This window comes from Typopeltis vanoorti, chromosome 3 (genome assembly GCF_054136105.1).
Source record: "Typopeltis vanoorti isolate ZY-2024b chromosome 3, IOZ_Tvanoo_1.0, whole genome shotgun sequence".
NCBI lineage: Eukaryota > Metazoa > Arthropoda > Arachnida > Uropygi > Thelyphonidae > Typopeltis > Typopeltis vanoorti.
In genome coordinates, this window is record NC_143551.1 from 102,473,693 (window position 1) to 102,500,110 (window position 26,418).

The window sequence follows — 26,418 nt, forward strand, 5'->3', positions numbered from 1 at the left end:
TTTTTACTTAAATCTCGGTTCTAGTCATTCAATTCTTTTTAAAAAATATGTATGTTAACCAAGTTAATGATCATTCTTTCAGATATATATAATACACACACACACACATCAGCCCCACACTGAGACTTAAGGCCTATAACACAACAGTGCCATGTCTGATCAAGTAGTTAGAGGGAAAAATGTAATTTGTTGATGTGTTTTTGAGAACCTGAAAGTTGTCATTGGGAAAACAGTATGGATGAGACTGAAAGAGCAAAGGGTGTATTATATGAAGGTAGAGGATGATAAATTGGCTGATTAGTTGGGAGGATAACTGCATATAGGTGTTGACTGGTAGCTGCTCATGTTTGTATATGAATACAGGAAAGTGGAGCACCCATGGAAATACCTATAAACGAGAAATAGACATAACAGAGCATCTATGGGAAAGCAACTCAAGGGAGTCAGGAGGGATGGATCATTATCAATTAAGTGAATTTCTCACTTCTATATATGGTCAAGCATTCTGATGGAAGTTTTAGGTGCACCATGCACAAGGTCTGAACAGTATTAAGTGTCAGGAGTTGAGCACCAGAGAAGTACTGTTTGGAATAAAAATGAATACCAAGCTTTTTGGATGCTGTGGACCTGATATGCTTATGCCAGGACAGGTCATCATCACTGTGCCCACTATGAAAGCACCACACGATTAAGTTTATGTTATTACTAATCTCCTCTTAACAGTTCTGGCTGTATCATTCCACCTAGACTTTGGTCTTCCTCTAGGTTCTTTTTCCTTCCATCTTGGTGTCAACACCAGTTTCACTAACCCTGTTTTTCCCATTCTGTTGACCACACCAGGGCTAATCCAAAGTGACCACACCACTTTGGATTAGCCCTGCTTACACATTCTTCAATGCAGATAATTTAGTGACCACACTAAACAATGTCATGTTCCTTCCTAATGTCTTCATTTTTAATAGGATTCTGCGATTGATGCCATCTATTCAGGTCCCAAATTTTTCTCAGAACTCATTTGTATGGTCTCTAATCTTTGATCAAGTACTTCATTTCTAACCCAAATCTGATATCTATAACTAAAAACTGGTTTGAACACTGTCATGTATTCTGCCAGTTTAGTGTTTTGGCTAATTTCTCTCTTATTTCATATAAATTTATTCAACTGGCTCTCAACCAGTTGCAGCTTGTACATAAGTGCACTGCGACACTCCCAAGGAAAAAACGAAAAAATTAAATTTTGTTTGTGTTTATAAATAATAACAATGCTTACAACATTATATGAATGCAATACATGTTAAAGGTTACAGCTTATGTTTCGACATTGATTGAATAATTAATGATTGGAATTGTTCAATTAATGCTTTAGATCACGAAACAAATGCACTGCGATCTAACACGGTGTCGGAATTATCACGTTCGGTCAGTTCTGGCTAGACTCACTGATATTCGTTTGCACTTGTCACTGCACGTAACAAGTGAATCTGACACTGCTCATTGAGCAGTATCGCTACAGATAAATTGCATGCTTGTGCACGTTATTTCTGTGAGATACGAAACTTTTATTATTGGTGTGCGTTTGTGGTGACGGTGAAATATTTTTAGTAAATCTTATTTTATTCTGTTAAAATAACATATAATTATTTATTTTATAAATACAAGGCTGAATTATGACGAGTTGATGAGGCTGAATTAAACAAAACAAATAAATTGGAATGTGTCGGAATGCCAAAACTGACACTGCTCGTTGAGCAGCGTCGCTATCAGATATATATATATATTGTATGCTTGCACGTTATTTCTGTGTATGAAACTTATTATTGGTGTGTGTTCATAGTGAGGGCTAAATATTTTTAATACAGCAATTTTTGTAATATGTAAATTTACTTAATAAATTTGTGTTACTGATTAGGAAAAATTGATTTATTTTTTCTTATTTTGTATATGTAGCACCACCACTTAAAATTTTCACCCGGCTGCTACTGCTCTCAACTATACCAGCTTTACTTATTCTGTTGTCTCTTTTCAAATTTAATTATTTGCCATCTTAACTAAAAAGTGTGCCTGAATAGCTGAAATATTTTATTTGTTCTATAGGTTCTCCATTGAGAATGCAGCTGAAGTTTTCTATGTTCCTGTTTATTTTCAGGGTTTTGGTCTTTTTATTCCTGATTTTCATGCCACATTGGTTACAGCTGTTATTCAATTTAGTTAGAGAATGCTGGAGAATTGTAGCAGATGTGTGTCATCCATGTAAAGAAAACAGCTAAGTTTGATGTCTCCAATTCTAATATCAGGTTTAATGCCACTCTCCATAATGCAATCCATTTACCTATACCAAGTCTAGCCATAAATACTATTACAACTTGAAACCACATAAACCTTTAATCTATCAGTAAATCATTTACAGCTTTCAGCACATACAAACCACAAGTAAAATGTGATAGAGCAGCACTCAGTGTTCAAAATATCTGCTTTTGCCTTCATGCATGTCCAAAATCAGAGGCCACATACCAATGGCAGCATGCACAACATCCAATGGAAATGCTACCACTGCTTGCTCCAAATCCACCTTTAGGCTGTTGATGCTGGAGTGTCATTTCTTTCAGGCTACTCTTTCAAGCTCTGACCACACTTTGAATTCCAGTGGATTCAGATCGGGACTTTCAGATGGTGATAAGTGGTCTGGCACATTTGCCTCCAACCACTGTTGTGTGGTCCTCGTCTTGTGTGTAGGGACCCAGCCCCTACACCCAAGACGAGGAAGGTCCACTGCCTACTGTGAAACAAGGTGTTGTTCAGGAGCTGTACCACAGCTGTACATAACTTTAGTGGCAGTTTTGACCCCTTTCTCGCAGAAATGCAACTTGGATACCCTTTGATACGTAACCTGCCACCACTGCTACAGGGTGATGACCTCTCTGAATCCTGGATGCTAAGGAATATACCGGATTGTTTTGGCAGGTAAACAACTCTTCATTTATCGTTTTTTTTTTTTTTTAGTCCATACACGAGAGGTTGCTGTAGTACATTAGTTACCATATACAGATAGTGGGTTGGGAAAGGAGCAACTTGTTTACATTTGATTTAAAAGCCTGTATATTGTATCCTTGGGAAATGCAAAGGGAAAGACTGTTCCACAATACAGCAGTAGCAGGGTTGAAGGAGGAGAAAAAGAAACTTGTCCTATCAGTTTCAAAGCATACTGTGAAGGGATGTTGGGCACCAGCTGACGTTCCAACAGATTTAATACTGAGTGGGGGGATTATTGATGCTCTTTCAGATGAGGATTTGCTATAAAAATATTTATAGAATATGCTGTACATATTGCAAAAACCAACTGCCTGTGTGAAAGTAGGAAAAGTGAGTTGGTAAGAGATGAATTATTAATCAGTCTAATTATCCTGCTCTGTATTGAGTCAAGCATTTTTGAGGGAGCTCTTAGGAGCCCCCCCCCACACACACACACCAACTCCAAATGTGATAGCAGTATTCAACAGAATGGGTGGATTTGTGATTTGTATTAGGTTAACAGCTGTTCAGGGGTAATTTGTATTAAGGTCAACAGCTGTTCTCTTTTGCTCAAGATGCTACTTGAGCAAAAGAGAAATCCTAGTTTTTTAGGAGCTTAAGATGCAGTGGTTGTGATGTGTTTATGCCAGAAGAGGCTTGATGTCAGGGTGATTCCAAGAAGAGAAATCGCATCTTATCTGGAAATTTGAGTCTTGTCAAAGATAATACTGGGAGAAAATGGTTCTTTTTTTTTGTGAGAAATAAGACATTTTACTAGCATTGAAACTGACAAGGTCATCTGAAACCCCATTGGAGGATGGCTTGGAAATCAGAATTGAGGGCAGTGGTGGTTGATGTTCTGTAGGTTGAGGTGAGTTGTGTAGAGTAAGGTTTATCAAATGAAAAGGAGGAGTGCAATGTGCTGTCATCTGCAAAATTGGGTATTCAACTGAAGTATGTCATTGATATATAGAAGGAAGAGGTTTGGTGAGAGAACATAACCTTGTGGAACCACATTGAATGGTAAGAGGATAAGTAACCATCCACCATCACACATAGTGTGCATCCAGACAAAGCGCAATCCAACTTCAGAAGTTCTGGGACAGACCAAATGATGGGAGTTTGTTTATGCTTACTAAATAGCTTAAGGAAATTACAATGTACAATAGAATATACATTAAAATAAATTTTAATACACTTCCAATATTTCAACAACGTCACTTTGCCGAAATATGGAGTTTGTTTAGTAAACCGTTGTGCCAGACCTGGTCAAAAGCATTGGAGATATCAAGTGCAACCACTTCAGATTCACCAAACTTCTCCATGGCATCTGTCCAGAGATGGGTGATATATGAGAGTTGATCTGTAGATTCGCAGAAATGGAATCTATACTGGTGGTCATTTATTAACCCTCAAGGGTGGCTTTGGGGGTAGAATAGGAGTTGGAAATTGATGGTTGTCTCCATTACTTTAGATAGGGTGGTAGTTTGATGGCAGTGATTTGTCACTTTTCTTGGGAATGGGTTGAACATAAGCCAATTTCCAGGCTGTGGGATAGATACCAGCAGAGTAAGAGTTTATACAAGTGACAGGATATGAGTCAGTTCTGGTGCACAAACCTTCAGGACAATTGGAGGAATGCTATCAGGGCCAGGACACCTTTGTGTCTAATTTGGACAATATTTTTCTGATTTCTTTTTTGGCAAAAGGATATAAGGGGCATTGTATATTTGTATATTGGGCATCTAGAATGATTGGTGAGCATTTACCATGGTCAGTTATGTATGCATTGGAAGCAAAGTGTGAAGCCAAGAGATTGGCTTTTTCTGTGAGTAATGATGCAATAGAGCCATCTGGGTATGATAGGGGGTGGGAATAGTGTGGCAAATGTTACAACCAATTGCTTTGGCAAGAGACCAAAAGCTCAGCTGCTGTTCAGACAGGCTTCAATTTCTGCTTTTTGCTCTTTCAAACTCTGTTTTGGAAGCACTGATAGTTTTCTTGCAGCTATTTTAGGCTTGAGTATAAGCACTAAAGGAGGATGGAGTTCTTCATGTAAGCCAGTTGTGGTATGCTTGATTTTTTTTATTTGTACAACCTTGGCACATCTTGTGGAGAACCGTGGTTTAGTTATGGGACAGTAGTTCAGAGTAGTGTGGAGAATATATGTTTCCATGCCAGTAAGGATTACTTCAGTGATACATTTGGTGCATATGTTTGGGTTCGAATGGCATAAACAATAGTCCAACTATGGAAATGAGGCAAAGAAGAGAAGTTATCCCACTTGACAGTGTTGTAATGCCAAACTACTCTTGTATGAAAATGGCTGTGTAAGTGTTGTTACATGGAGAAATAGACGAGCACTAGATTGTAGTCAGAATTACCTAGGGGCCCACTAGATACTGTGTATTTGAAAGGGTCACTGGTTTAGGAAGAGAGATATAGGGTGTTTGGGGAGTGGTTAGGGTTATCTGGTATTCTGGTTGGCATGTGAACAATTTGTTTAAGGGCAATGGCAAATGTTTCAGCATATCTGCCTGCTAATCTGTACAATTGGAGGAGGAAAGCCAGTTGGTGTTGTGGTTATTAAAATCTTGGAGAATTTTCGTAGTTAGGGAAGTGAGACTGGAGAAAATCAATTTTTAAGGAGAGAAAATTAAAAACTCAGTGGTTGGTGACATTAGGGGAGTTGATAGAGACAGAAAATGAATTTGGCTAAGTGGAGAAGGGAGATTGTCAACTTTATTTTATTCGTGAGGGATTTCCCCCCCCCCATTCTTTGACCACCCTTTAGGACTGGTTGAGCCCTCCTAATGAGGGATTAAGTACTATATCCTATGACTGTAAAGTAGCCTGTGTGTGTGTGTGTGTGCGCGCTGACGGGGCCGGTGTGCCTACTTGCAGGATGAAACCCCCTCAGATAAACTGGGGGGGGGGGGGGGAACCCTGCTGTCCACGTCCAGGACCGGCTAACTTGGCTATGGCTGAGAAAGAACATTAAGCTCCTCACGTCATCGACGGGAATCGAACCTAGGCTGCTCCTTCCCTAGGGATATGGTTGCGAAGCGCATAGCCACTAGACTAACGGTGCAGACGATTGTCAACTAAAGAAGATTAAAGTCGGGCGATTCTAAGTTGGGTGCTCCCTAGTAAGGTATGTCAGGACAAATATATATATGTACAGATGCCATCCTTGGGTCAAAAGGAGTTAGTGTGTGTGGTTTGGAAAGTTGAGATGAATAGTGCTGAATAGAGATGAATAGAGCACATATGCGTGATTTGGGGCAAATGCTCTTGAACTTGTTCTTAATTACTGCTATTAGTTTAGATGTGTTTGTCGGTATGTCACAAGTCACTTTTACGAGGCGTGGAAAGTTCGTTCCATCCTTTCTGTTATTTATGGGTCCAAAATGATGGCACCTGATGATATTCCAGAATCGAAGAAATAAATTTTACACAACAAAAGCTTATTGACAATTAATTATACACACACACACACACACACACAAACATCTAATGTGTTTTATAACTTCACAACTGTTAAACAAATTGATAAACCAGAATACAAATGATATATTCGTTACTGTATGCTTGTTGGAACATTGCTAGTTGTTGTCATGTTCTGTGGTTTACATGTGCTATATCCTAGGCCCGTGGCAGTTAAATGTTTGGTGAAAGCAGACCACATTTGATGTAAAATCAAGCCTTGATTTTTATTGCACTGTTGTAGGGATCCTAAGCATTTGTGTGGCTTCTTTAGATTTTCTTGTGAAACAGTTATCAATATATGACATTTTTGTCTGTTGCCAGAGTACTTGATGGCCAGTAGTAGTTGTGTGGAATGCCAAGCCTGATTTGTATTCCCTTCTTTTCGGGAATACAAATTCTCAATGTTCTTCTTTTACATGTTCAGACATGCGGATCTCTCTCTGACCTTCCCTTCACATTTTCCTTTTCAGGATAAAAGGTACCTATTTTCCTAAACCTCTTTAAAATCTCATCAGTACCCAAACCAACACCACAATTTGTCTTTGAGTGATGGGTGTGTGCTGAGAAAGAGGACATATTTTTGAATGCTTTCTTGGAGATGTGTTTTTTTGGTACAGAAAATGAATAAAATACTATGAATGTCAATTGTTTACACTATTAAAAATGCACAACCCTATTAATAAACATCACGGAGACAGTTGAAACACGCAACACCCAACCAAAACCGAAACCAAAATTATTATGAACTGAAACAAAAACTAGACGAAAATCCTGCTTGTTCGGATTCATTTGTTCGCCACTCTAATTTGCTGATGTCATCGTTTAGTGATTCCTCACTTTCCGTCTGAAAGTTGATTAATGGCACTGAATTACTTGTTTTTGATCAAGTTGTGTACTATTGATGCAATTAGGTGCATTCTAACAGGATTATGGCAAAGGCATGCTTTCACAGTTCTCAAAAAGCTGTTGTGTCCCAATGCAGCGTGGCCTACCTGTTCTTTGGTAGTCATTATAATGGTTAATAGCTTGATACACCAACATCCTACTGATCTTGAGTGTTTTTAGCGTGTTGAACATAACGTGTGGCTGTATTCCTACCTTGTGAAGTGCTATTATGGCTACACAGTTCTTATAATCTCCACACTGCATGTACAGACAGACAGACAACTCTCTCTGTACTGATAAACATGCAAATGTTGGCTTTGCACAGCATCATTAATGGAACTGGGCTCACTCAATTATGTGGGCAGCACAAGGATATGCAGTTGTAACAGTATTTATGGCAAGAATGTGCAGATGATGAATCAGAGTAGTGGTAATGTGTATCCTTGTCCTATGCCTGATTTTATGTCAAACCATCTTCATGTATTTTCTTCAATTCTAACTACCGACTTACAATTTAAATATAGACAATGTATTGTTCTGTATAATGTTTTATTTACTCAATATGACAGTAGTGTTTTGAAAAGCTTTAGTCTGGGCACCTTTGTATGCCTTTTCCAGATCTCCAAAACTTAAGCACAAATTCTTGTATTACCATGATTTTGAATTATTTGTTGTAACGTGAAAATCTGATCTTGAGGATAACCTCTATTTGCCCTGAGCCTAGCTTGTTCTTCTCCAAGTTTCTCTTCCTCATTTTTTTTCCCAACCTCTTTTCAAGTATGCTTGCATAAATTTTACTTGGAACACTTAGTAAGGAAATTCCTCTGTAATTCTTACATTCAGCTTTTTTCCCCTTTTAATAGATGAGAACTATGAGAGGCCATCTGGATTATACAGTGTAACCACTGTGAAACTTTTATATCTTTTATTTGAGCATTTCTAGCCAAACATCATTGATTCCAGCTGCCCTTCCACATCTCAGATTTTGACAATACACATCAAGTATTGATATGTACTACTGTTTGCATTTCTCTTGAAAATAGTATACTAATTTTTTGACTGCTTCTTTCATTTAATGGTGTTTCAAAGTAATTACTCCAGATATATTCTTAAGTTTTCATGACGCCTTCATTATTGTTGATTTCTTTTACAGTACTCTTTCCTCCATTTTTAAGCTTTTCAATAGCCACCAGAACATCTGCTTCTCAATATCTATCTTCTATATTCTTACTGAAGACTTCCAATGACCTTTGTTTAGCTACTTTTACACATAGCTTAGCTCTCTTACATTTTTTCTGTATTCTTTTAGGGCATCTTTTAACTTAGAAATCATCAGTATGGTTTCTAAGTTCACCATGGTGTCATTATTTTTCTATCCTTGCAGACATCTTCACCACATGCCTCCCTAGCTGAATCAATCAATTTTCTTCATAGTTTGCAACTGAGACTTCAAGGTCTGTTCTTGTTTTTGAATTGTTTCATTTTTATTTCAATAATGTTTGTACAGTTGCGTATACAGTTTGAGCCTCCATAGCTCAGTATAGATCAGAAAAACCTGGGTGCGATTTCCATCCAAGACATGAGAAACCTTTATCTGGTCTCTTTCAACTAAAGGTGAGTCTCATACAGGGATAGGGTTTTTCATCCCACCAGAACAGGCAAACTGGCCTTGTGACACAAGCACCTGGTTATAAAAATTGTTCCCCCCCCCCTCCAATGCCAGACTTGGCAACAAGCCGTTGGGGTTTCCCACAGTCACATAACCATAGCGGACCCTACATCAAGCGGGATAAAAGCGCTATAAAGAGGAAGAAATTGAGTATACAGTTGACCTGTAAAAGTTGCTCAACTTTAATTCTTTTTCAGAATCTTACACACTGTTCTTTTCAGATTCATTTTTATCCTACTTAAAACTAAGCGATAGTCACTTTCAATTTCAAATCTTCTGTACACTTTTGTGTACAGAAGATTTGAAATTGGATAGAGAATCTGAACTACTATGAAGATATTACTATCAACAATAACATGTCAAATGACGCTTTTCTTATTTCTTGCATGTTCTCCCCCACGTGAACTTGTGCACATCTTTATGTTGGAACATGGTTAGTAATGACTAGTCTGTATCCTGAGTAGAAATGCAGCAAATACTTACCATTAAATATTATTAGCCTTGTCCTTTTTTTTTTCAGAATTTTCCCAAAATGTTTCTATATGCCTGGTGGGATTCCTCTCCTAAGGACTCCTTTTTCCATTTTCCTTGTGCCAGTTTCCTGCTCTTATGACTTGAAATGTTCCTCAGGAGAAACTTCTGTGGGATCATAGGCACAAATAAGTTTCACTGTTCATTTCCAGATTTTGAAGTCTGCTTACATAATTCTACTGCAACTGCACGTTTTAATCTAGATATTTACTTTGATTTTTGGTGTTAGAAGAGAAAACTGATCCTGGTTATCAGGCTGATTATTGTAAAAGTGAGGGTGACTGAAGCATGGTATTATTTCTGGAGATGAGACAGGACTGCATTTTGGTGGTATTAAATTTAAACAAGTTATCCTAATCCTGGTTGAAATGGCAAGGAGATCAGTATTAATGTCATCAGCAAAGCAAACATATAGGACTGAATGTCAGAGAGAGAGAATACCATTAATGTGTAGATGAAAGCACAGAACCCTGGAATTTTTAATGAAAGGAAACCATCCACCTTAACCAACAATCAATGACTACAGAGGAAGGCTGGTAATCCATTCAAAAAGGAAAGGAGGAATAGTCTAAGGTGGCAGCATAGTAAGAAGGCTGCACTGCCAGACTCATTCAGATGCCTTGGAAATATCAAGAGCCACCACTTGAGTTTCTCCGAACTTTTCCATGACCTGTGTCCAAGTGAGTGAGGCTATCAAGATGATCGATCCACTGCGGAATGAGAACAGCAGAATCCACATTGGTGATCACTAAGTAATCGGTGGAATTTCCTAAGTAGTGAAGCAGTTGGCTTTTGATGACCTTTTCCATTTTTTTTGCAAGTATTGAGGTCAAGGTGAGATGAATATTGTAAAATCTCATTTTTTGGGAACAGGCTGGATAAAAGTTTGCTTTGAGGTTATGAGTATGAGAGCTTGAAGAAACATATAGGATGAGCTTTGGAGCACAAATGTTTAGTATAATTTGAGGAATATCATTAAGACCAGAGACTTATTGGCATCAAGGCTACCGAGTATTTTTCTGACATTATTCTTCTGGCAGAATTTCAGAGGAGACATACTATAGATAGTTACTATGGAATGTAGGGAGAGATTTGTCTTGGTTGTCTATATCAGACTTGGGGGGGGGGTGGAACTGAAGCTGCCTTATCTTTGGGAGATGTACCATCAGGATATAAGAGGTGGAAACAGAAAAGGACAGAAATTACATTCCACAGCCTTGGCAAGGAAGCAGAAGGCTCAACTGTCACCAGGGGAGAAAACAAGTTTAGTGCATTTGGCCATTACAAAGTCTGTTTTGAATTATTATTATTATTATTATTATTTTTGCACTTGTTAGGTGCTGAAGGGGAAGCTGAGTGAGAGATGGAGTTTTTGACTAGAGCCATTGGGTTTATTATTATTATTACGGGTATCTCCATGGAGTCAGTAGACTCATCACGGGAGACCCAAACTAGCAAAACAATATCTGTCATATCTCTTCTTGAATTCATTTACAGACGAAGAGCTCACAACTAAGTCAGGCAATGAATTCCACTCGTTCACCACCCTCCAGTCAAAAAACCTTGTTCTGACACCTTTGTTAAAAACACTCTTCTTTAATTTCCAGAGATGACCTCTTGTTCTTCCATCACTATCACACAGCTGAAACATTTCCCCTGCATCAATCCTATAAAAACCTTTCAGTAATTTAAGTTTCTATCATATCCCCTCTTCTTCGCCTATCAACCAATCTCTGCAATCCACAAGCTTTCAATCTATCAATGTAGGGGGCATTTTTTATATCACTCACCAACTTGGTCACTCTTCTCTGAACCCTCTCCACAGCCTCCTCATCTCCAAGGAATCCAGGTGACCAGACCTGAGCACAGTAATCCAAATGTGGAAGTATCAATGCCATATAAAGGGGAATAATAACCTCTTTTTTCTCTGGATGTCAGTGTTTTCCTCAACAACCAAATAATCCTATGTGCAATCTTGGACACCTTAGCAATGTGTCTTTTGAACTTCATCTCCCTATCTATCAACACCCCTAAGTCCCTAGCCTCATCAATCTCTTGGAGTACCTTTCCATCAATGTAGTACACAGCTGGTAATCTTTTAATCCCAAAATGCATGACTTTACACTTTTCCACATTGAACTGACATCCATTATCTTTTACCCATTTTACCAGCTTATGTAAATCATCCTGCAAACTTTCAACATCAGCTTGATTTTTTATTGCGCTACACAACTTTGCACCATCAGCAAACAACTGAATATCTCCCTTTAAGCCATTTCCTATATCATTTATATACAAATTAAACAACTTTGGCCCAAGCACAGAGCCCTGCGGCACACCACTGGTCACCTGCCTCATTCTGGACTCGGCTCCTCCTTACACCACCTTATGGTATCTCTCCCTGAGCCATTCTCCTATCCATATCACCGATTTAATATCCATTCCCATCTGCTCCAGTTTGCGTAATAGTGTTCTATGTGGTATCCTGTCAAAAGCCTTAGCAAAATCCAGAAGTACCACTGTATAGCCTGTTCCTTTGTCCAACTCAGATGTTATTCTATTATGAATAGTTAATAGATTGCTAAGGCAGGATCTACCTTTAACAAAATCATGTTGGCCTCTATAGAGTATCATATCCTGATCCATCCATTTTTGAATTTTGTCTTTAACCAACTTTTCCAATACTTTTACCACTACTCCTGAGATGGTGATTGGTCTGTAATTAACTACCGCACTTTTAGAGGCACCCTTATGCAAAGGAACCAACTTGCCTAACTTCCACTCCCTAGGGACCATACCACAGTTCAAACTTAAATTAAATATCCAAGTAAGAGGGGGTTGACAATTCATTTGCACATTCACGCAACACCCGAGCTGATATTCCATCTCAGTCTACAGCAGTATTTGCATTTAAATTTTGCAATATATTTAGTACCTCCGATTCTTTAGCTTCAATTCTCACATTAGGTATTGCTACAGGTATAGAGATATCTTCACTTGGGTGACAGACTTTTGAAAAGTGATCACTCAGTAACTCGACTATTACATCTGATTTTGTCACCTCAATACCATCAGCACCCACTAAAGTTATCCTTCCGAAGTCATTCTTCCTCTTACTTGCCACATAGCAGAACTCTTTGGGATTACCCTTGATCTCTTTGGCTAAGGTCTTCTCATAATCTGACTTAGCTTTTCTTACTATGCTTAACCCTTCCTAGCTTGAGCCTTGTACCGGTCGCCTTTCTCCTTGTAAATTCCCCATAACCTTTTCTTTTTTTGCAGATCAAGCTTGATACTACTGCTCATCCATTTAACGCCTGCCTTGTTTGACCTCCTGACCATGGGGACACAATCTGATATTGCTTTCCTCAGATACCTGCTGATTTTATCCCATGCACTGCTAACATCTTTCCCTTGCAATATGTTCTGCCATGGGATGGCTGCAAGCTCACTCCGAAGCTTGTTATAATTGCCTAACCTGTAGTTCCGTATATACCCCTTCTTAACAGAAAAATCCACAGATTTTGCAACCTCCCAAGTCAATACCACATGATCGCTTTCACCAATTGGAGGCAACAAGGACACCTTACTTATGCATATAACATCTGAACCAATAACCAGGTCCAACACTCTCACACCACGTGTCCCTTCAGTTATGTGCTGTTTCAAGTAATTATCTCGTAGAAGATGTATGAACTCATTTTCCTTTTTGCTATGTGATATTTCCTCCTTCCAATTGATATCACCGTAATTAAAATCCCCCATAATAATCACTAAGCCTTCACTCATTGCACTAATTTGCTGATGCATGAATTCAATATCTCCCCCTGTACTTCCTGGCCTATAGCAGCATCCAACTGTATATTTGGTTGCATTGGTCACTATTTTGCACCAGACTGCCTCAAATGAACTCTCATTCACATGTCTATCATCTTGATATACTACTTTCTTTGGCTGCAACACATCAGCTATCATCAACAGTACTTCTCCCCCTGTTCTATCTTCTCTATTCTCCCTGAAAATACTGTACCCATCACATTCAATTCCAGTGACCACATCTTCTGCTGACAGCCAAGTTTCACTAATGCCTACAACTTTTGGGGATATTGCACTGATTAATGTCAAATATTCTTCTCTCTTATTTTGAATGCTTCTAGCATTTGTATACAAAAATTGCAGATTCCCTCTAGATCTTGTACCGGCTTTAGAACTGATATATAAGTCACTAACTTCCGTAGTCCCATGCTGATTTTTATCCCCTCTCTTCTGCAATTTATTCTGCATATAAGGATCATTAAATATACAATCAGTGCTAAAGTTTCTCTCTCTTACACTCAATCTTTTCAATATTAGTTTCCCTGCCCAATAACTTCCACTTGTTCAGAAAACAATAACTTCTTCAATCACTTATGTCCTTCCATGTTAAGATGCAGTCCATCTCTAGCATATAACTGCCTTTTTCCTTCAAATACACTCCAAACATCAACAAATTCCAAACCTCTTTTTTTTGCACATTTTTGCAATCATATCATTCATTATCATTGCTCGTCTACTTAACTCATAATTGTCAAAATGAGGCAGCACACACACTATCCTCCTATTGACACTTTTCCTCTTCACAATATCTAATAATGTTCTTAAATCTTTTCCTACCCGATTTATACTACCTCTCAGGTCATTCGTACCCACCATAATTATCATCTTGTCTGCTTCATGCCCTCTCTTTATTGCTAAAGCCACTCTTTCTATTGTCCCCACCAGCCAAGCACTCCATACCCTTAACCATAGAATCACCATATATCTTACCACTCTTAACTTCATCCAAGTCCACACTCATGGACTCATTCTCTATGCTATTCAGCATGACTCTCCCAGCTTCATTACTCAACGCTCTATTACTTACCCCCCCCCCCACTCTCACGACATCTCGTTTCTTCTAGGCCACTTGTGGCTTTATTTTGTTGACTCCCAATTACTCCCATACTATTATTTACTGCATCATTCACCAAAGACTCACCCATATGTAATCCTGTTCTAGTTACTTCAGCTAATGTAACCTCTATAGTCCTAATTTCTCTGTTTAACACATTAAACTCAGTTTTAACTTCCAGTATCTCCTTACCGAGCACTTCCTCATGCAGTTTCCGCAACGCATCCATTGCGAAAAATCTAACGCTGAGCCAGCCTTTCGTGTAAAAGTAAGTCCTGCGCCCCGCTGACGTACGTTTCTTGTTGGACGGCATCTTTACAGGTTGAAATAGTGAAACAAATGGCAGTGAAAACACAATATATACAACACATTTCCAAACAATAACACCACTGAAGGACACTTGTATCTAACCGATGCACAACTACATACAATTTGTGACAAAAAGCCACACTATATTTAACTTTAAAAACACGATTTCTAGACTAGCTAAACACGACCTCCACATTTACCAAGGCCACTAGCGCCACCTCCAATCCAAAAATCACGATGCTGCATAACTGCGTACTCAAAATAATCCAAACTTGACTACCCAATTCACTTAGCTTCAACTGAAAGCAGACAATCAAAATGACATAAATATTTTAATGAGGGTGCGTTTATCTTGATATCTTACTATACTTATTATACTAAATAAGTGTGGAGGATTTTGAGTGGAGTGGGGAATAAAAGCACACAACCCAGTAAGAATCATTTCTGTTATTAGATAAGAACAACTACTAGAAGCAATAATCATATCATGGAAACAAGCACAGAAAATAGCATCCCAATTGGCACCATTATTGGGCTATAGGATACGAGGCCAAGAATGACTGGGAGAAGGACATCAATCTGAAAAAAAAAAAAGAAAAAAAGACAAGGTTATGGTCAGAATTATCAAGAGGAGAGCTGGTTAAGAAAAATGCAAGATGCTGATGGAATTCATTAAGAGGATTATCTGGAATTTGGGTGAGCTGGTGAATAATGTGTTAAGTCATTACTGAAAGCAAATAGTTTGGCTTCTTTACCTGTAAAATTGCAGATAAGAAAGTCCATCTGAATCGTGGATGTTTAAATCACCGAGGAAGATTATCTCACTGGTAGGGTAGTTATATGTGATTGACTTTCAGATACAAGTAGTCATAAAAGGTTGGTGAAGTCATCAAATGAAGGCTATAAAGTGAGGTAAGAAAACTTGAATTAAAGCAGATCATATAAAGGGGATCTCAGATCTGATAAATACTGGCAATTAATATCAGCCCTGGAAAAAAAAAAAGCATTGTGGAAGATAAAATGAGGAAAGTTGAGGTGAGTTGCTATAGTGGGTGCCAGTTGTTGTTCAGTGATAATTATGAAATCAGGTTTGGATTCTATAGGTGATGGTGGTGCAGATCATTGATACTGAAATTTCTTCTGATGCTAGAGAGAGTGTGAAATTCTGAGTTTTTGTTGAATTTTTAAGTGTGTGTGTGTGTACACACGCACATATTGTTTTGATTTTTTTTTTTTTTTTTGCATCAATTTTATTTTTAGAGATATTTTGGTAATTTTTGTTATCAGACCTATAGGGAGTCACTTCATTATAGGAGGCCATTTGTCACCCACACCAGATTCCATCTTCCATCATGTGGAACTGAGGAGACAAAATCTGTCCACAGTATTTTTGGGTGTGGTCATATGAAGTCTTAGTAAAGAGGCAACATGACTTCTATATCCTAACATTTCTATGTTCTTTTCAATATCTCAATTATCCTTTTAGTTGTATTTGCAATTTTTGGTATCCAAGCCAATAGCTTATATTCTGGTACTATATACTTCAGTTTATGCAACAGCCTTTAATGCAATATCTATCAAATGCATTAACAGAGTTAGACAGTATCTGAGTGTATCCATTCCCTTCATCCAATCTCAGCCATAATATTATAATAATAAAATAAGAGCAAACTGCTCAGACATGACTTCCCTTCAGTAAATCTATGCTGTTCCTTGCAAAAGTATAGTCTGTTTGTCAACCCATTTCTGTATGCAAGTTCTTATCAACTTCTCTAAAATCTTCCTCCAGAGATACTGATAAGTCTTGTGCAATGGGATTGTCATGCATTCTTTCCATTCATGTGGCATGTTTCCTGAGCTGCAACTCAAATGATACAAACATGTCAAAAGGCCGTAAGCCATTTCTGCTGAACATTTCTTTAGTATACTTACTGATATCCTATTTGTCCCTATTGCCAGAATGAGGTTATGAAACAGCTATAGCACCTCTATCTCTTTGTCCAATATAGTGGTAGCACTGTGAACTATGTTATATACACCAGGTTGATGGATCGATTGTAGCAAAGTAAGTGCTCATTATTTCAAATTGTATTTGCTTCTCACACAAGGGTACCTACCATCTGCATTTAGTCAAGTTATTCTTCCACCTCATTCCTTTCACTTGCAGCTTAATATTAAGTTCTATTATTACTTTTTTATTAAATTTTTTACTACTATATATTTTTGTGTATAATGTGAACTAGAAATTTTGTTTGAAAACTAGCCCTAAAATGCCATGTCCACGTATAATGCGATCTGTTAATCTTGTTCCCTAACATTATAAATAAAACAATGTGAATTAACAAAAGAAATATTTATTTTAAAACAAAATGTCAAAATCCTTTAAATTCTTCATCTTTTGAGTCATCAAACATTTCATTTATAAATTCATCTGTAGGCATTGCGTCATCGTCATCATGCTCTCCATTTTGTTGTGCGTAATCCTCTGTTTGTTGGCTCATTTGCAGGCTAGTTTTGTTTAACGAATAATATTTAAAATGAACTGTGGTTAAACCGATATAACTGCTGATATCCCGCTAAGGAGGTGAGATATTAGCACTACTTACATTACTGGCTTTATGCGCAGATACGATGCGTGCTTGGAAGCAGAATGCGAGTGGGTCAAGTAGATTTGGTTGCATAAGCATCCGGTAGTATATGTTGTGTGTGCAAGTCCAATACGATGTTATATTTTTTAAGATCCGCATATAATGCAAACCCCTAACTTTTAGACCATAAATTTTTCGCATTATACGCGATAATATACGGTAAATAGCTTAAGGAAATTAAAAACAAGACACGTGCACGTAAGCTATTCTTTCTCCTAAAAGTCCTGATGGTGCCCCTTAGCAGGCAATGTTGGTATTCTTGGGTGATAGGACTGAAGGTCTTCTGATGTAGGTTTCCCAAATTTGGGGCAGTCTCATGCAACCAAATTTGTTGAGGTTTGGATTGTTTCTTAGGGCTGAGGCAGATTCCATGAAAAGCCTTTCGTATTTGAATTTACTACGGTGTATTATCGTGGCTTTCTTCCACTGTATTCTATGGCGGGTATCCTGCGCATGGTCTGCAGAGTGGCTGTGTTTGTGAAACCGGATGTAGTCCTTGTGTTCTGAAATTCTGATATTAGCTGTCCTGCCTGTTTGGCCAAAGTAGGACAGTTTACACTGCAAGGTATCTGGTATACACACCAGGTAAGTCTGGGGGGGGTCTTTAGTAGAGCAGATAAGGGATGCTAATTTTTTATATGGTCTGTAACAAGAAATTAAGTTTTGGGTTAAAATCCTAAAAAAACTAAAATGTTTTTTTTACGATTTTTGTGATTTTTTCCGAGGTGCCGCAGATATAGGGTATGGTGATGGATTTAGAGTAATCCTTGTTGTGAGTGGGGGTTGTGGTTTATTGGTTTCAATATTTTTTGGATTTTTTTGGGGGAGGTAGCCATTGGCCGAGAAGTGTTGAGAATGTGGTTTAGTTCTGTGGTTAGGGCATTGTCATTTGAACAGATAAGTTTAGCCCTGTTGTGTAGTCTCTTAATGACTCCAACCTCCCCCCAGACCTACCTGGTGTATACCAGGTCCTTTGCAGCTGTAAGCTGTCCTGCTTTGGCCAAACAGGCAGGACAGCTAATATCAGGATTTCAGAACACAAGGACTACATCCAGTTTCACCAATACAGCCACTCTGGTCTTGCAGACCAGGCGTTGGAAGAAAGCCACGATAATATACCGTAGTAAATTCAAATACGAAAGGCTTTTCGTGGAATCAGCCTCAGCCCTAAGAAACAATCCAAACCTCAACGAATTTGGTTGCATGAGACTGCCCCAAATTTGGGAAAGCTACATCAGAAGACCTTCAGCCCTAAGAAACAATCCAAACCTCAACGAATTTGGTTGCATAAGACTGCCCCAAATTTGGGAAACCTACATCAGAAGACCTTCAGCCCTATCACCCAAGAATACCAACATTGCCTGCTAAGGGACACCATCAGGACTTTTAGGAGAAAGAATAGCTTCCTGCTTCGTCCTCATTTACTGTTTGTTGTGCTTACATGCACGTGTCTTGTTTTTAAGTTCCTGTGAAAATGGCAACGTGACATTGCCGAAATATCGGAAGTGTATTAAAATTTATTTTAATGTATATCCTAGTATACGTTGTAATTTCCTTAAGCTATTTAGTAAAAATGCATAACCAACGTCTAAGCCTTTCCATGTAAATTCTATTAGGTTGCCTTTAGCCTGCACAGCCAATTTCTTTTCATACTCCAACTTAGTTTTCCATACAATACTTATAGCTTTTCTGTTGTGTGCTTTATATATTTTGTAACTCCCCTCAATCTGATTTTCATAACATTCTTTCAAATATCTTCTTACACATTTGTTTCATTCTCACCTTATTTGTTCTTCAAACTATAAGGATACACTCAGGTACTTCCCCATTTAAACACATTTTCAAATCTTCTGCTGCTGCTACCTTTTCCATTCAGTAACTGATCTCATGGAATCCCACATGGAACCAACAACAGTATTATCCTGAGTTTGGCATAATTTTCAGCTTTGTATCATAGTTTGGTAACCTGTCCTAATTGGAACAACATTCATGTTGTTGGCTACTTCCCAGGTCAGTATATCACTGTTACCAATTAGTGGCAAAATAGTTACATTCTTAACTCCCCCCCCCCCTTCTGTTGCATGGTCTCAAGCTTCTTCTTTCACATGCTGTTTGAGAAAGTTGTCTCACAACAGCTCAATAAATTCTTCGTCCTTCTTATCAAGAGTTTTCTCACCCATATAATTACCTGTTTAGTAACTATCAGGTTAATTTGGCAATGCATTCTTACTACCACAGCAACTGAACTGCCAGATCTGTAGCTATATCCCACTATATATATATTTCATCCTGTCATCCTCCACTTCACACCAGATAGCATTCAAACTCATGGCTACATGAGCCATTATCATCATTAATGCTTTCTTGAGTGAGTTTTCACTTTTACTGGACCTCAAGTCATCTGATATCATTAATTTGTAGTACCCCCCACACACACAAATCTCTTGTTGCCATTCTTAAAAAAAAAAAAAAAATTACACTCTTTACACACTTGATTCTGATTACTACATCCAACTCTGAGAGCCCAGGTTTCACTACTGCCAACAATTTTAGGACACAACCACATTCTTGCCCAGCTTCCATGCATGGCCCCTAGTCCTCCCACCACCAATCCTATTTTCAAAAATATCTTCTGGATTAATCTTATAGAAACCCTTCAGTAATTTGAATGTCTCAATCATATCACCCCTCTTCTGCCTATTGACCAATTTCTGTAACCGACGAATCTTCAACCTATTCTCATAAGGTTCATTCCACAGACCTGCTATCATCTTGGTCACTCATCTCTGGATCCTCTCCACTTCATCCCCATCACGAAGAAACCCTGGTGCCCATAACCTGGGCACAGTACTCCAGATGGGGGCTTAACAAGGCTCGATACAGAGGAACAACAACTTGTTTGTCTCTGCATGTTAAAGTATTTTTCAGAAGCCAAGTGATTTGATGAACTGATTTAGCCACTTTTGCAATGTGCCCCCTAAACTTCAATTCCCTAATCCACCAACACTCCCAAATCTCTGGCCTCATCAATCTCCTGGAGTACGGTTCCACCAATGTGATATACTGCTGATATTCTTTTCACCCCAAAGTGCATAACCTTACACTTTGCCACATTAAATTGACATCTATTTTTCCTAGCCCTGTGCACTCACAATTTCTCTACCCAACTTTGCATCATCAGCAAACAAGTGAACACTTCCTCTCAGATCCTTACCTGTATCATTGATGAACAAATTGAAAAGCAGTGGTCCAAGAACAGAGCCCTGTGGCACACCGCTAGTCACAAGCCATCTTTTAGACTCCACTCCTGAAGAAACCACTCTCTGGTATCTCTCCATCAACCACCCGCCTATACACCTCACCAACCCTATATCCATCCCCATCTGCTCCGGTTTACTGATTAGGGTTCCATGTGGTATCCTGTCAAAGGCCTTGGCAAGGTCCAGTAGAATCACTGTAAACCCATTACCCTTATCCAGTTCAGCCATCGCTGTGTTATAAAACGTGAACAAGTTACTGAGGCATGACCTACCCTTCACAAAACCATGTTGTCCCCCATACAATATCCCATTTTCATCTATCCAATCCTGTATTCTTTCCTTGACTAATTTCTCTAAGACCTTGACAATGATTCCTGATATGCTAATCGGTCAATGATTTACAACAGCAGTCATGGAACCACCTTTATGCAGTGGAACTATTTTCCCCTCGGGACTAACCCAGACCCGAGACTCAAATTAAACAAAATGGTCAAGGGTACTGACAATTCTTTAGCCGCTCCTCGTACGACACGAGCTGGTATACCATCCAATCACACAGATGTATTGACATTGAGGTTATGCAATAGACCACTCACCTCTACTTCATTCACCACAATTCCCGTATAATCTACTGGTTCATTCGTTTCTGCAATGTCACCACCTGGATGATATATTCTTGCAAAGTGCTCACTCAGTAACTCAACTATATCAACTGATTCAGTTACCTCCCTACCATCGGCATTCTTTAAAATCATTCTGCCATATACATTTTTTCTTTTACTTGCAACATATCAAAAAAAACTGTTTGGGATTCTCTTTAGCCTGTATGGCCAATGTTCTTTCATAATCCGTTTTTGCTTTTCTTACCACACTCATTACCCTTCTGGCTTGCCGGTCACCTTTCTCCTTAAATTCCCTCCATAGTTGTTTCTTTTTTTTTGCAGCTCAAGCTTAATGGTGTTATTCATCCATTTAACCCCTGCTTGATTTATTATTCGGACTCTAGGTATACAGTCAGCCATTGCTTCATGCTAACACTTCTTAACTGCCTCCCATGCATTATCAACTTCTAGTCCTCGCAGTTGTACATGCCATGGCACTGAACCAATCAAACTCCTAAGCTTATCATACTTTCCAGTCCGATAATTCCACATGCACCCTGTCTTAATTGTAAATTCCACACATAAGTTGCCTCCTCGCTTTTTAATATACATACGTCTGTAGTCCGTATGGTTCAGTTTGGCATCAAGCAGAAATCCAAAGAATAGTTCATCCCTTCATAACTATGCTCATTGACATTTGTATTACTATTATGTTTGTACATACATCCTAGATGAACTCACATACCCATTCTCAGTTCCACCCAAGATGATCTAGCTCCCCTGACTTGTTGAATTAGGTTTGACTCCTCCAATAATTTCTTTATGCACCTGATTCCAAATCCATTCAAGTGCAGGCCATCCCTCTTATACAAGTCCTTTCTACCATCAAACACACTCTGCACATTCAAAAACTCACATTTCTTCTACACAGCATGCACATTGAATCATTTGCTAACATTTCCCTCCTTATCTCAGTAATAGACTAACAATTTTCACTTTCCTTTCTTGTTTCTTCCATCAATCATTTCCTTTCATTTGTCATACTATATTTATCACTACTTTAATCGTTAGTTCCAACAAGCACTACCATCTCTTTTTTACTTTTCTTTTTTTTTCTTTTGTGGGAGATTTTTTTTAGCAAGCGACTCTTGAAATTTTTGTATCTGTTAATCATGGTTATGAATAAAAAAAAAAAGAAAGAGGAAATTTGAAGAGCAGGGGAACCTGCAGCAGAGGTGATGGACTTGGTCTCGCATAGGGGTACCTAGATTTCAGACTTCAATCGCAGCATGGGCCTCAGATAGTATAACAAAATAAGAGCAGCAGCATGATTATTTGCTAGTTGATTGGGAAGCCTTTGAAGAGTGACCAATAGGTTCATTGTGATGTACCATCTAGTGACCATCCTGCAGAAATCACTTTACAGCTGTACCCTCAAATGGAGGTGGTACTGGTTCCCTAGTTAAGATTTGGATGTGGAGAATGTGAACAGGAATGCCTTTGCACATTGCAGCTAGGAATAAAAAGGGGGATGGAAAACAAATCAGAATCCTATCCTAGATCTAGATGAAACATGGCAGAGGCCACTTCATGCCTCCAAAAAGTGGGGTGAGGGTGTTTTACTGGGCAATGCAAGACATCTATCACCTAAAACAAGTCCTTCCTTTCTTGGTCATCACCTAAATCCTGTGTAATTTTATTTGAAGGGCAGTTGAAATCATGAGTGTTCCTTGCAGAGAAATTTGTTGAAGCATTCGTGCATGTACTATCATTAGCGGTGATCTTGAACATCTGCTGTGAGGTACATGTATAATGTTTCTTTTGTCATGAGATTTTTATGCTTATTTCTTGACATTTTGTCTTCTATCTGCATTACAAAATGTCACATATATGCTACTGCTACATTGGGCTGTATTTTGAAAATGCGAGATTTCTGGACCCCATGTTTATTGGGACATTTTTATTATTTTTCAGATGTAGAACTTTTCAATATCTGTACAGAAAAGTACAGTTGATTTTATTCTTTTCAATTATTTTTATTTGTAGCTATCCAGAATTCCATCACAGCCATATTTAGTGTCATTTGTCTTTACGATGTTCTTTCTTACATTATGTGTGACAAACATTAATTCTATTCCTAAATCACAGTCAACAACGAAATTATTTTCAGCTGGTGCTGGACACTATTACCATAATTCCAACTGAATATTTCAGCTAAATACTGACTACAATATTATATATATATTTGGTATAATATTATACTTGATTTGAATTTTCATATCAACATTTTATTTTTTGATAATAAAGTCAGGCCTTCAATAAGTATAGTGGTATCCTATATCACCTCAAAAGACTCCCACAGACATACTGAAAATATTCTCATTTCCACTATTGAAAAAAAAATCATGATATTACAAAAAGAATGATACTCGGAAAGTTTTACTTTGAACTGCAACAATACCCAAAATTCTCTCATTTCATATTCAAATTCATGCATTAGCCTCTATATACAAGTAACCTAGTCATGAAGATGCTTCACACGCAAGCTTTGTTTGCTTACACTTGGATAAAGATTTAACAAAAACAGAATTTCTTGGCAAGTTTAATTTAATCTCTAATCAAGTGGAGAAACTTCCTACAACTATTTCTGATCCATAGTATTTTAATAAGGGGTATATATATATATATAGTCTTTTCATTACTTGTATGTGGAAACTATGGGATTAGTGCATTAATTTAACCTTGGTATTTCTTCTGGGTCTGGCTCCAACTGAAGACATTTTAATAATATTTGTCTTTGGGCTTGATTCTGGGGAACAGAGTGGATGAGGTACAAGGAGTGATCCTTTTGGTTCAATCAGAAGGATTTAGAGTGATTCTATAGATCACTGAGTTTCTGGAGATAAGTACCTCTGCACCTTAACAGTATCTCAATAAAGGTCAAAATTGGTCTGGTAGTGACCCTTTCTATAATTGCACAGCAATATACACTTCTGAAAGGAAGTGCTTTGCATTATGGGATACTAAGGCAACTGATGTGAAGTCATCATCATCCTCCATATACAGGTAGCCTAATTGCAAAAAACTTCACGAAATACTGCACAATATGAAGTTTTTTCCAACTCAAAAATCTTGAACTACAACAAAAATTTATTTTTACAGTGAACGATCATATGACAGCAGTTTTGCTGTGGATTTAGAGTGGCAAAATCTGTTCCCCATTATTTTAGAGATCACTGAGGTGATAGTAATAAACTAAAGTTTGATGGCAGACTTTCTTGTCTCCATATTTTTCAACCATTTTATGGGATAGATTCTTGCTGAATTTGAAATTGTGTACATATGGTAATCATGATTAATGGTTAAAATCATAAACAAAATGCTTTATTACAAAACCAACCAATTTAATAATATAACATTATTAGCTTTTGTTGAACACTCGGACAACTAACACATCTTTCTGATGCTGTCCATGTCACGTTGGATAAATATATTGGAGCTCTTAATAAATTCTATATGTGTTCAAGAGTCTTTAGAGACCACAGTCTCTCAGGATTCAAAACTGAACAGGACACTTACTAAAAGATGCAAGGGTAGCTAGCTATGGACCTGGAGAATACTGCAATACACATATATCAATGCCAGCATCTGGAAAACAAAGGTAATGAGTTTTTGGAATTATTCTACATGATTTGGGAAAAACTAAAATGATTAGTGAGACATGATTGATGAAAGAAGATTATTACAGTAATAGAATTTAAGGGACACTATTTTCAGGAGGACAGAGTAAGGAATATTACTAATGATACCAGAAAAAATGCTACCAGCAAGTGTAGTAATTCAGCAAGAAAGTGAGACTGAGAAAATTTGTGCATTTGAAGCCATCTGGTGGAAGAGCCACAGAACAAAATACTCTGGTTTCCATAAATTAAGAAACAGAAAAATCATGATAACACAAAAACTGTACGATGAAGTTTTATGCAATTCAGTACAGTAATATGATATGAGATGTGAAACACCCACAAAATTGTAAATGCATAGCTTAATTCGGTAACAAATGAGTACATGAAGATAATAGTCAAAATGAGATTGTTCAAGTGCCACCTCAATAAGGAATGTGGTCACAACTCACAGTGCTTGATACCAGATCATAACAATGTTTCATACTGTTTATAACTGTGAATATATTTCATGCACAAAACATTGTTTTGCTTCCTTAGGAAAAGGATTAAAACCAAGTATAAAATTTCTTGGTAAAATCTCATGACAAGTCATTATAATCAATTGAGATACAGAGACCATCACCCTGCTTACTAGTGTCCTGAAATGGCTTGAAAAAGTATAAGGTTGGTTTCTAGAGCATGTTATGCTAAGCACACAAACCATAACAAAGCACTATAGATTTCCACCTTTTGTGGGCAGTTATACAATGCAAACAATATTTACATATTGTTTTGAAGATGAGTGAGAGTTTACAAAATTGCAAATCTTTGGCTGCTATGACAATGCCCTGCTTAAAATGACAAATTTTGCTCATTAGCATGTATTTAATTTTCTTTTATTAGTGCTTTTGAAAGTTCTGAATTCTTATTGAAGTAGCTCATGTCTGAAAGTTATGTATTCTTTCATAAGTGAAAGGCTTTTATTATAACTCTTTCGAATGAGTGAATACCACTAAAATGTAACACAAATATATAATGTTTGAATTTATTTACAATAATTAATACAAACTCAAACATATATTACATGCAGTCTGTACAAGAAAATAGGTCATATTTTTAACAAAGTTTATTTGTAGGCACCACAAAGGTTTCAAAATTATCAGTTACTATTAATAATATTTATCTGTATTTTTTTTCCCCTAATACAGAACAGGTGTCATTTTTTCCCCTTGGTCTGTACAGCAGCTTGTGCAGCCTTTTTTGCACGAACCATCTCAACTAAATCCTGGAGACGGGGGAAAAAAAAAAAAAAATTTAAGATATTTACCTTATATTCATCTTAAGTTTGAAAGCATTATTTCATGTTTATTATTATAAGTACAAACAAAGAAACTGATATCAAATTAACAAAATCAGATATTTAT

At 37.7% G+C, this 26,418-nt stretch overlaps 2 protein-coding genes across 2 annotated transcripts in view; one reads left to right on the forward strand and one right to left on the reverse strand.

The window, feature by feature from the left end:
* MAGE (necdin, MAGE family member) overlaps positions 1-23,537 on the forward strand; it is a 207,129-nt gene extending 183,592 nt beyond the window's left edge. Inside the window, exon 10 of the mRNA XM_090390466.1 lies at positions 23,379-23,537. Coding sequence (XP_090246592.1) covers positions 23,379-23,537 — 159 coding nt within the window. The remainder of the gene's footprint in view (positions 1-23,378) is intronic.
* A 2,477-nt stretch (positions 23,538-26,014) lies between these two features.
* The window catches only part of LOC150108433 (dnaJ homolog subfamily C member 2), a 337,407-nt gene continuing 337,003 nt past the window's right edge, over positions 26,015-26,418 (reverse strand). The window contains exon 17 of the mRNA XM_090415844.1: positions 26,015-26,279. Coding sequence (XP_090271970.1) covers positions 26,211-26,279 — 69 coding nt within the window. The 3' untranslated portion in view covers positions 26,015-26,210. The remainder of the gene's footprint in view (positions 26,280-26,418) is intronic.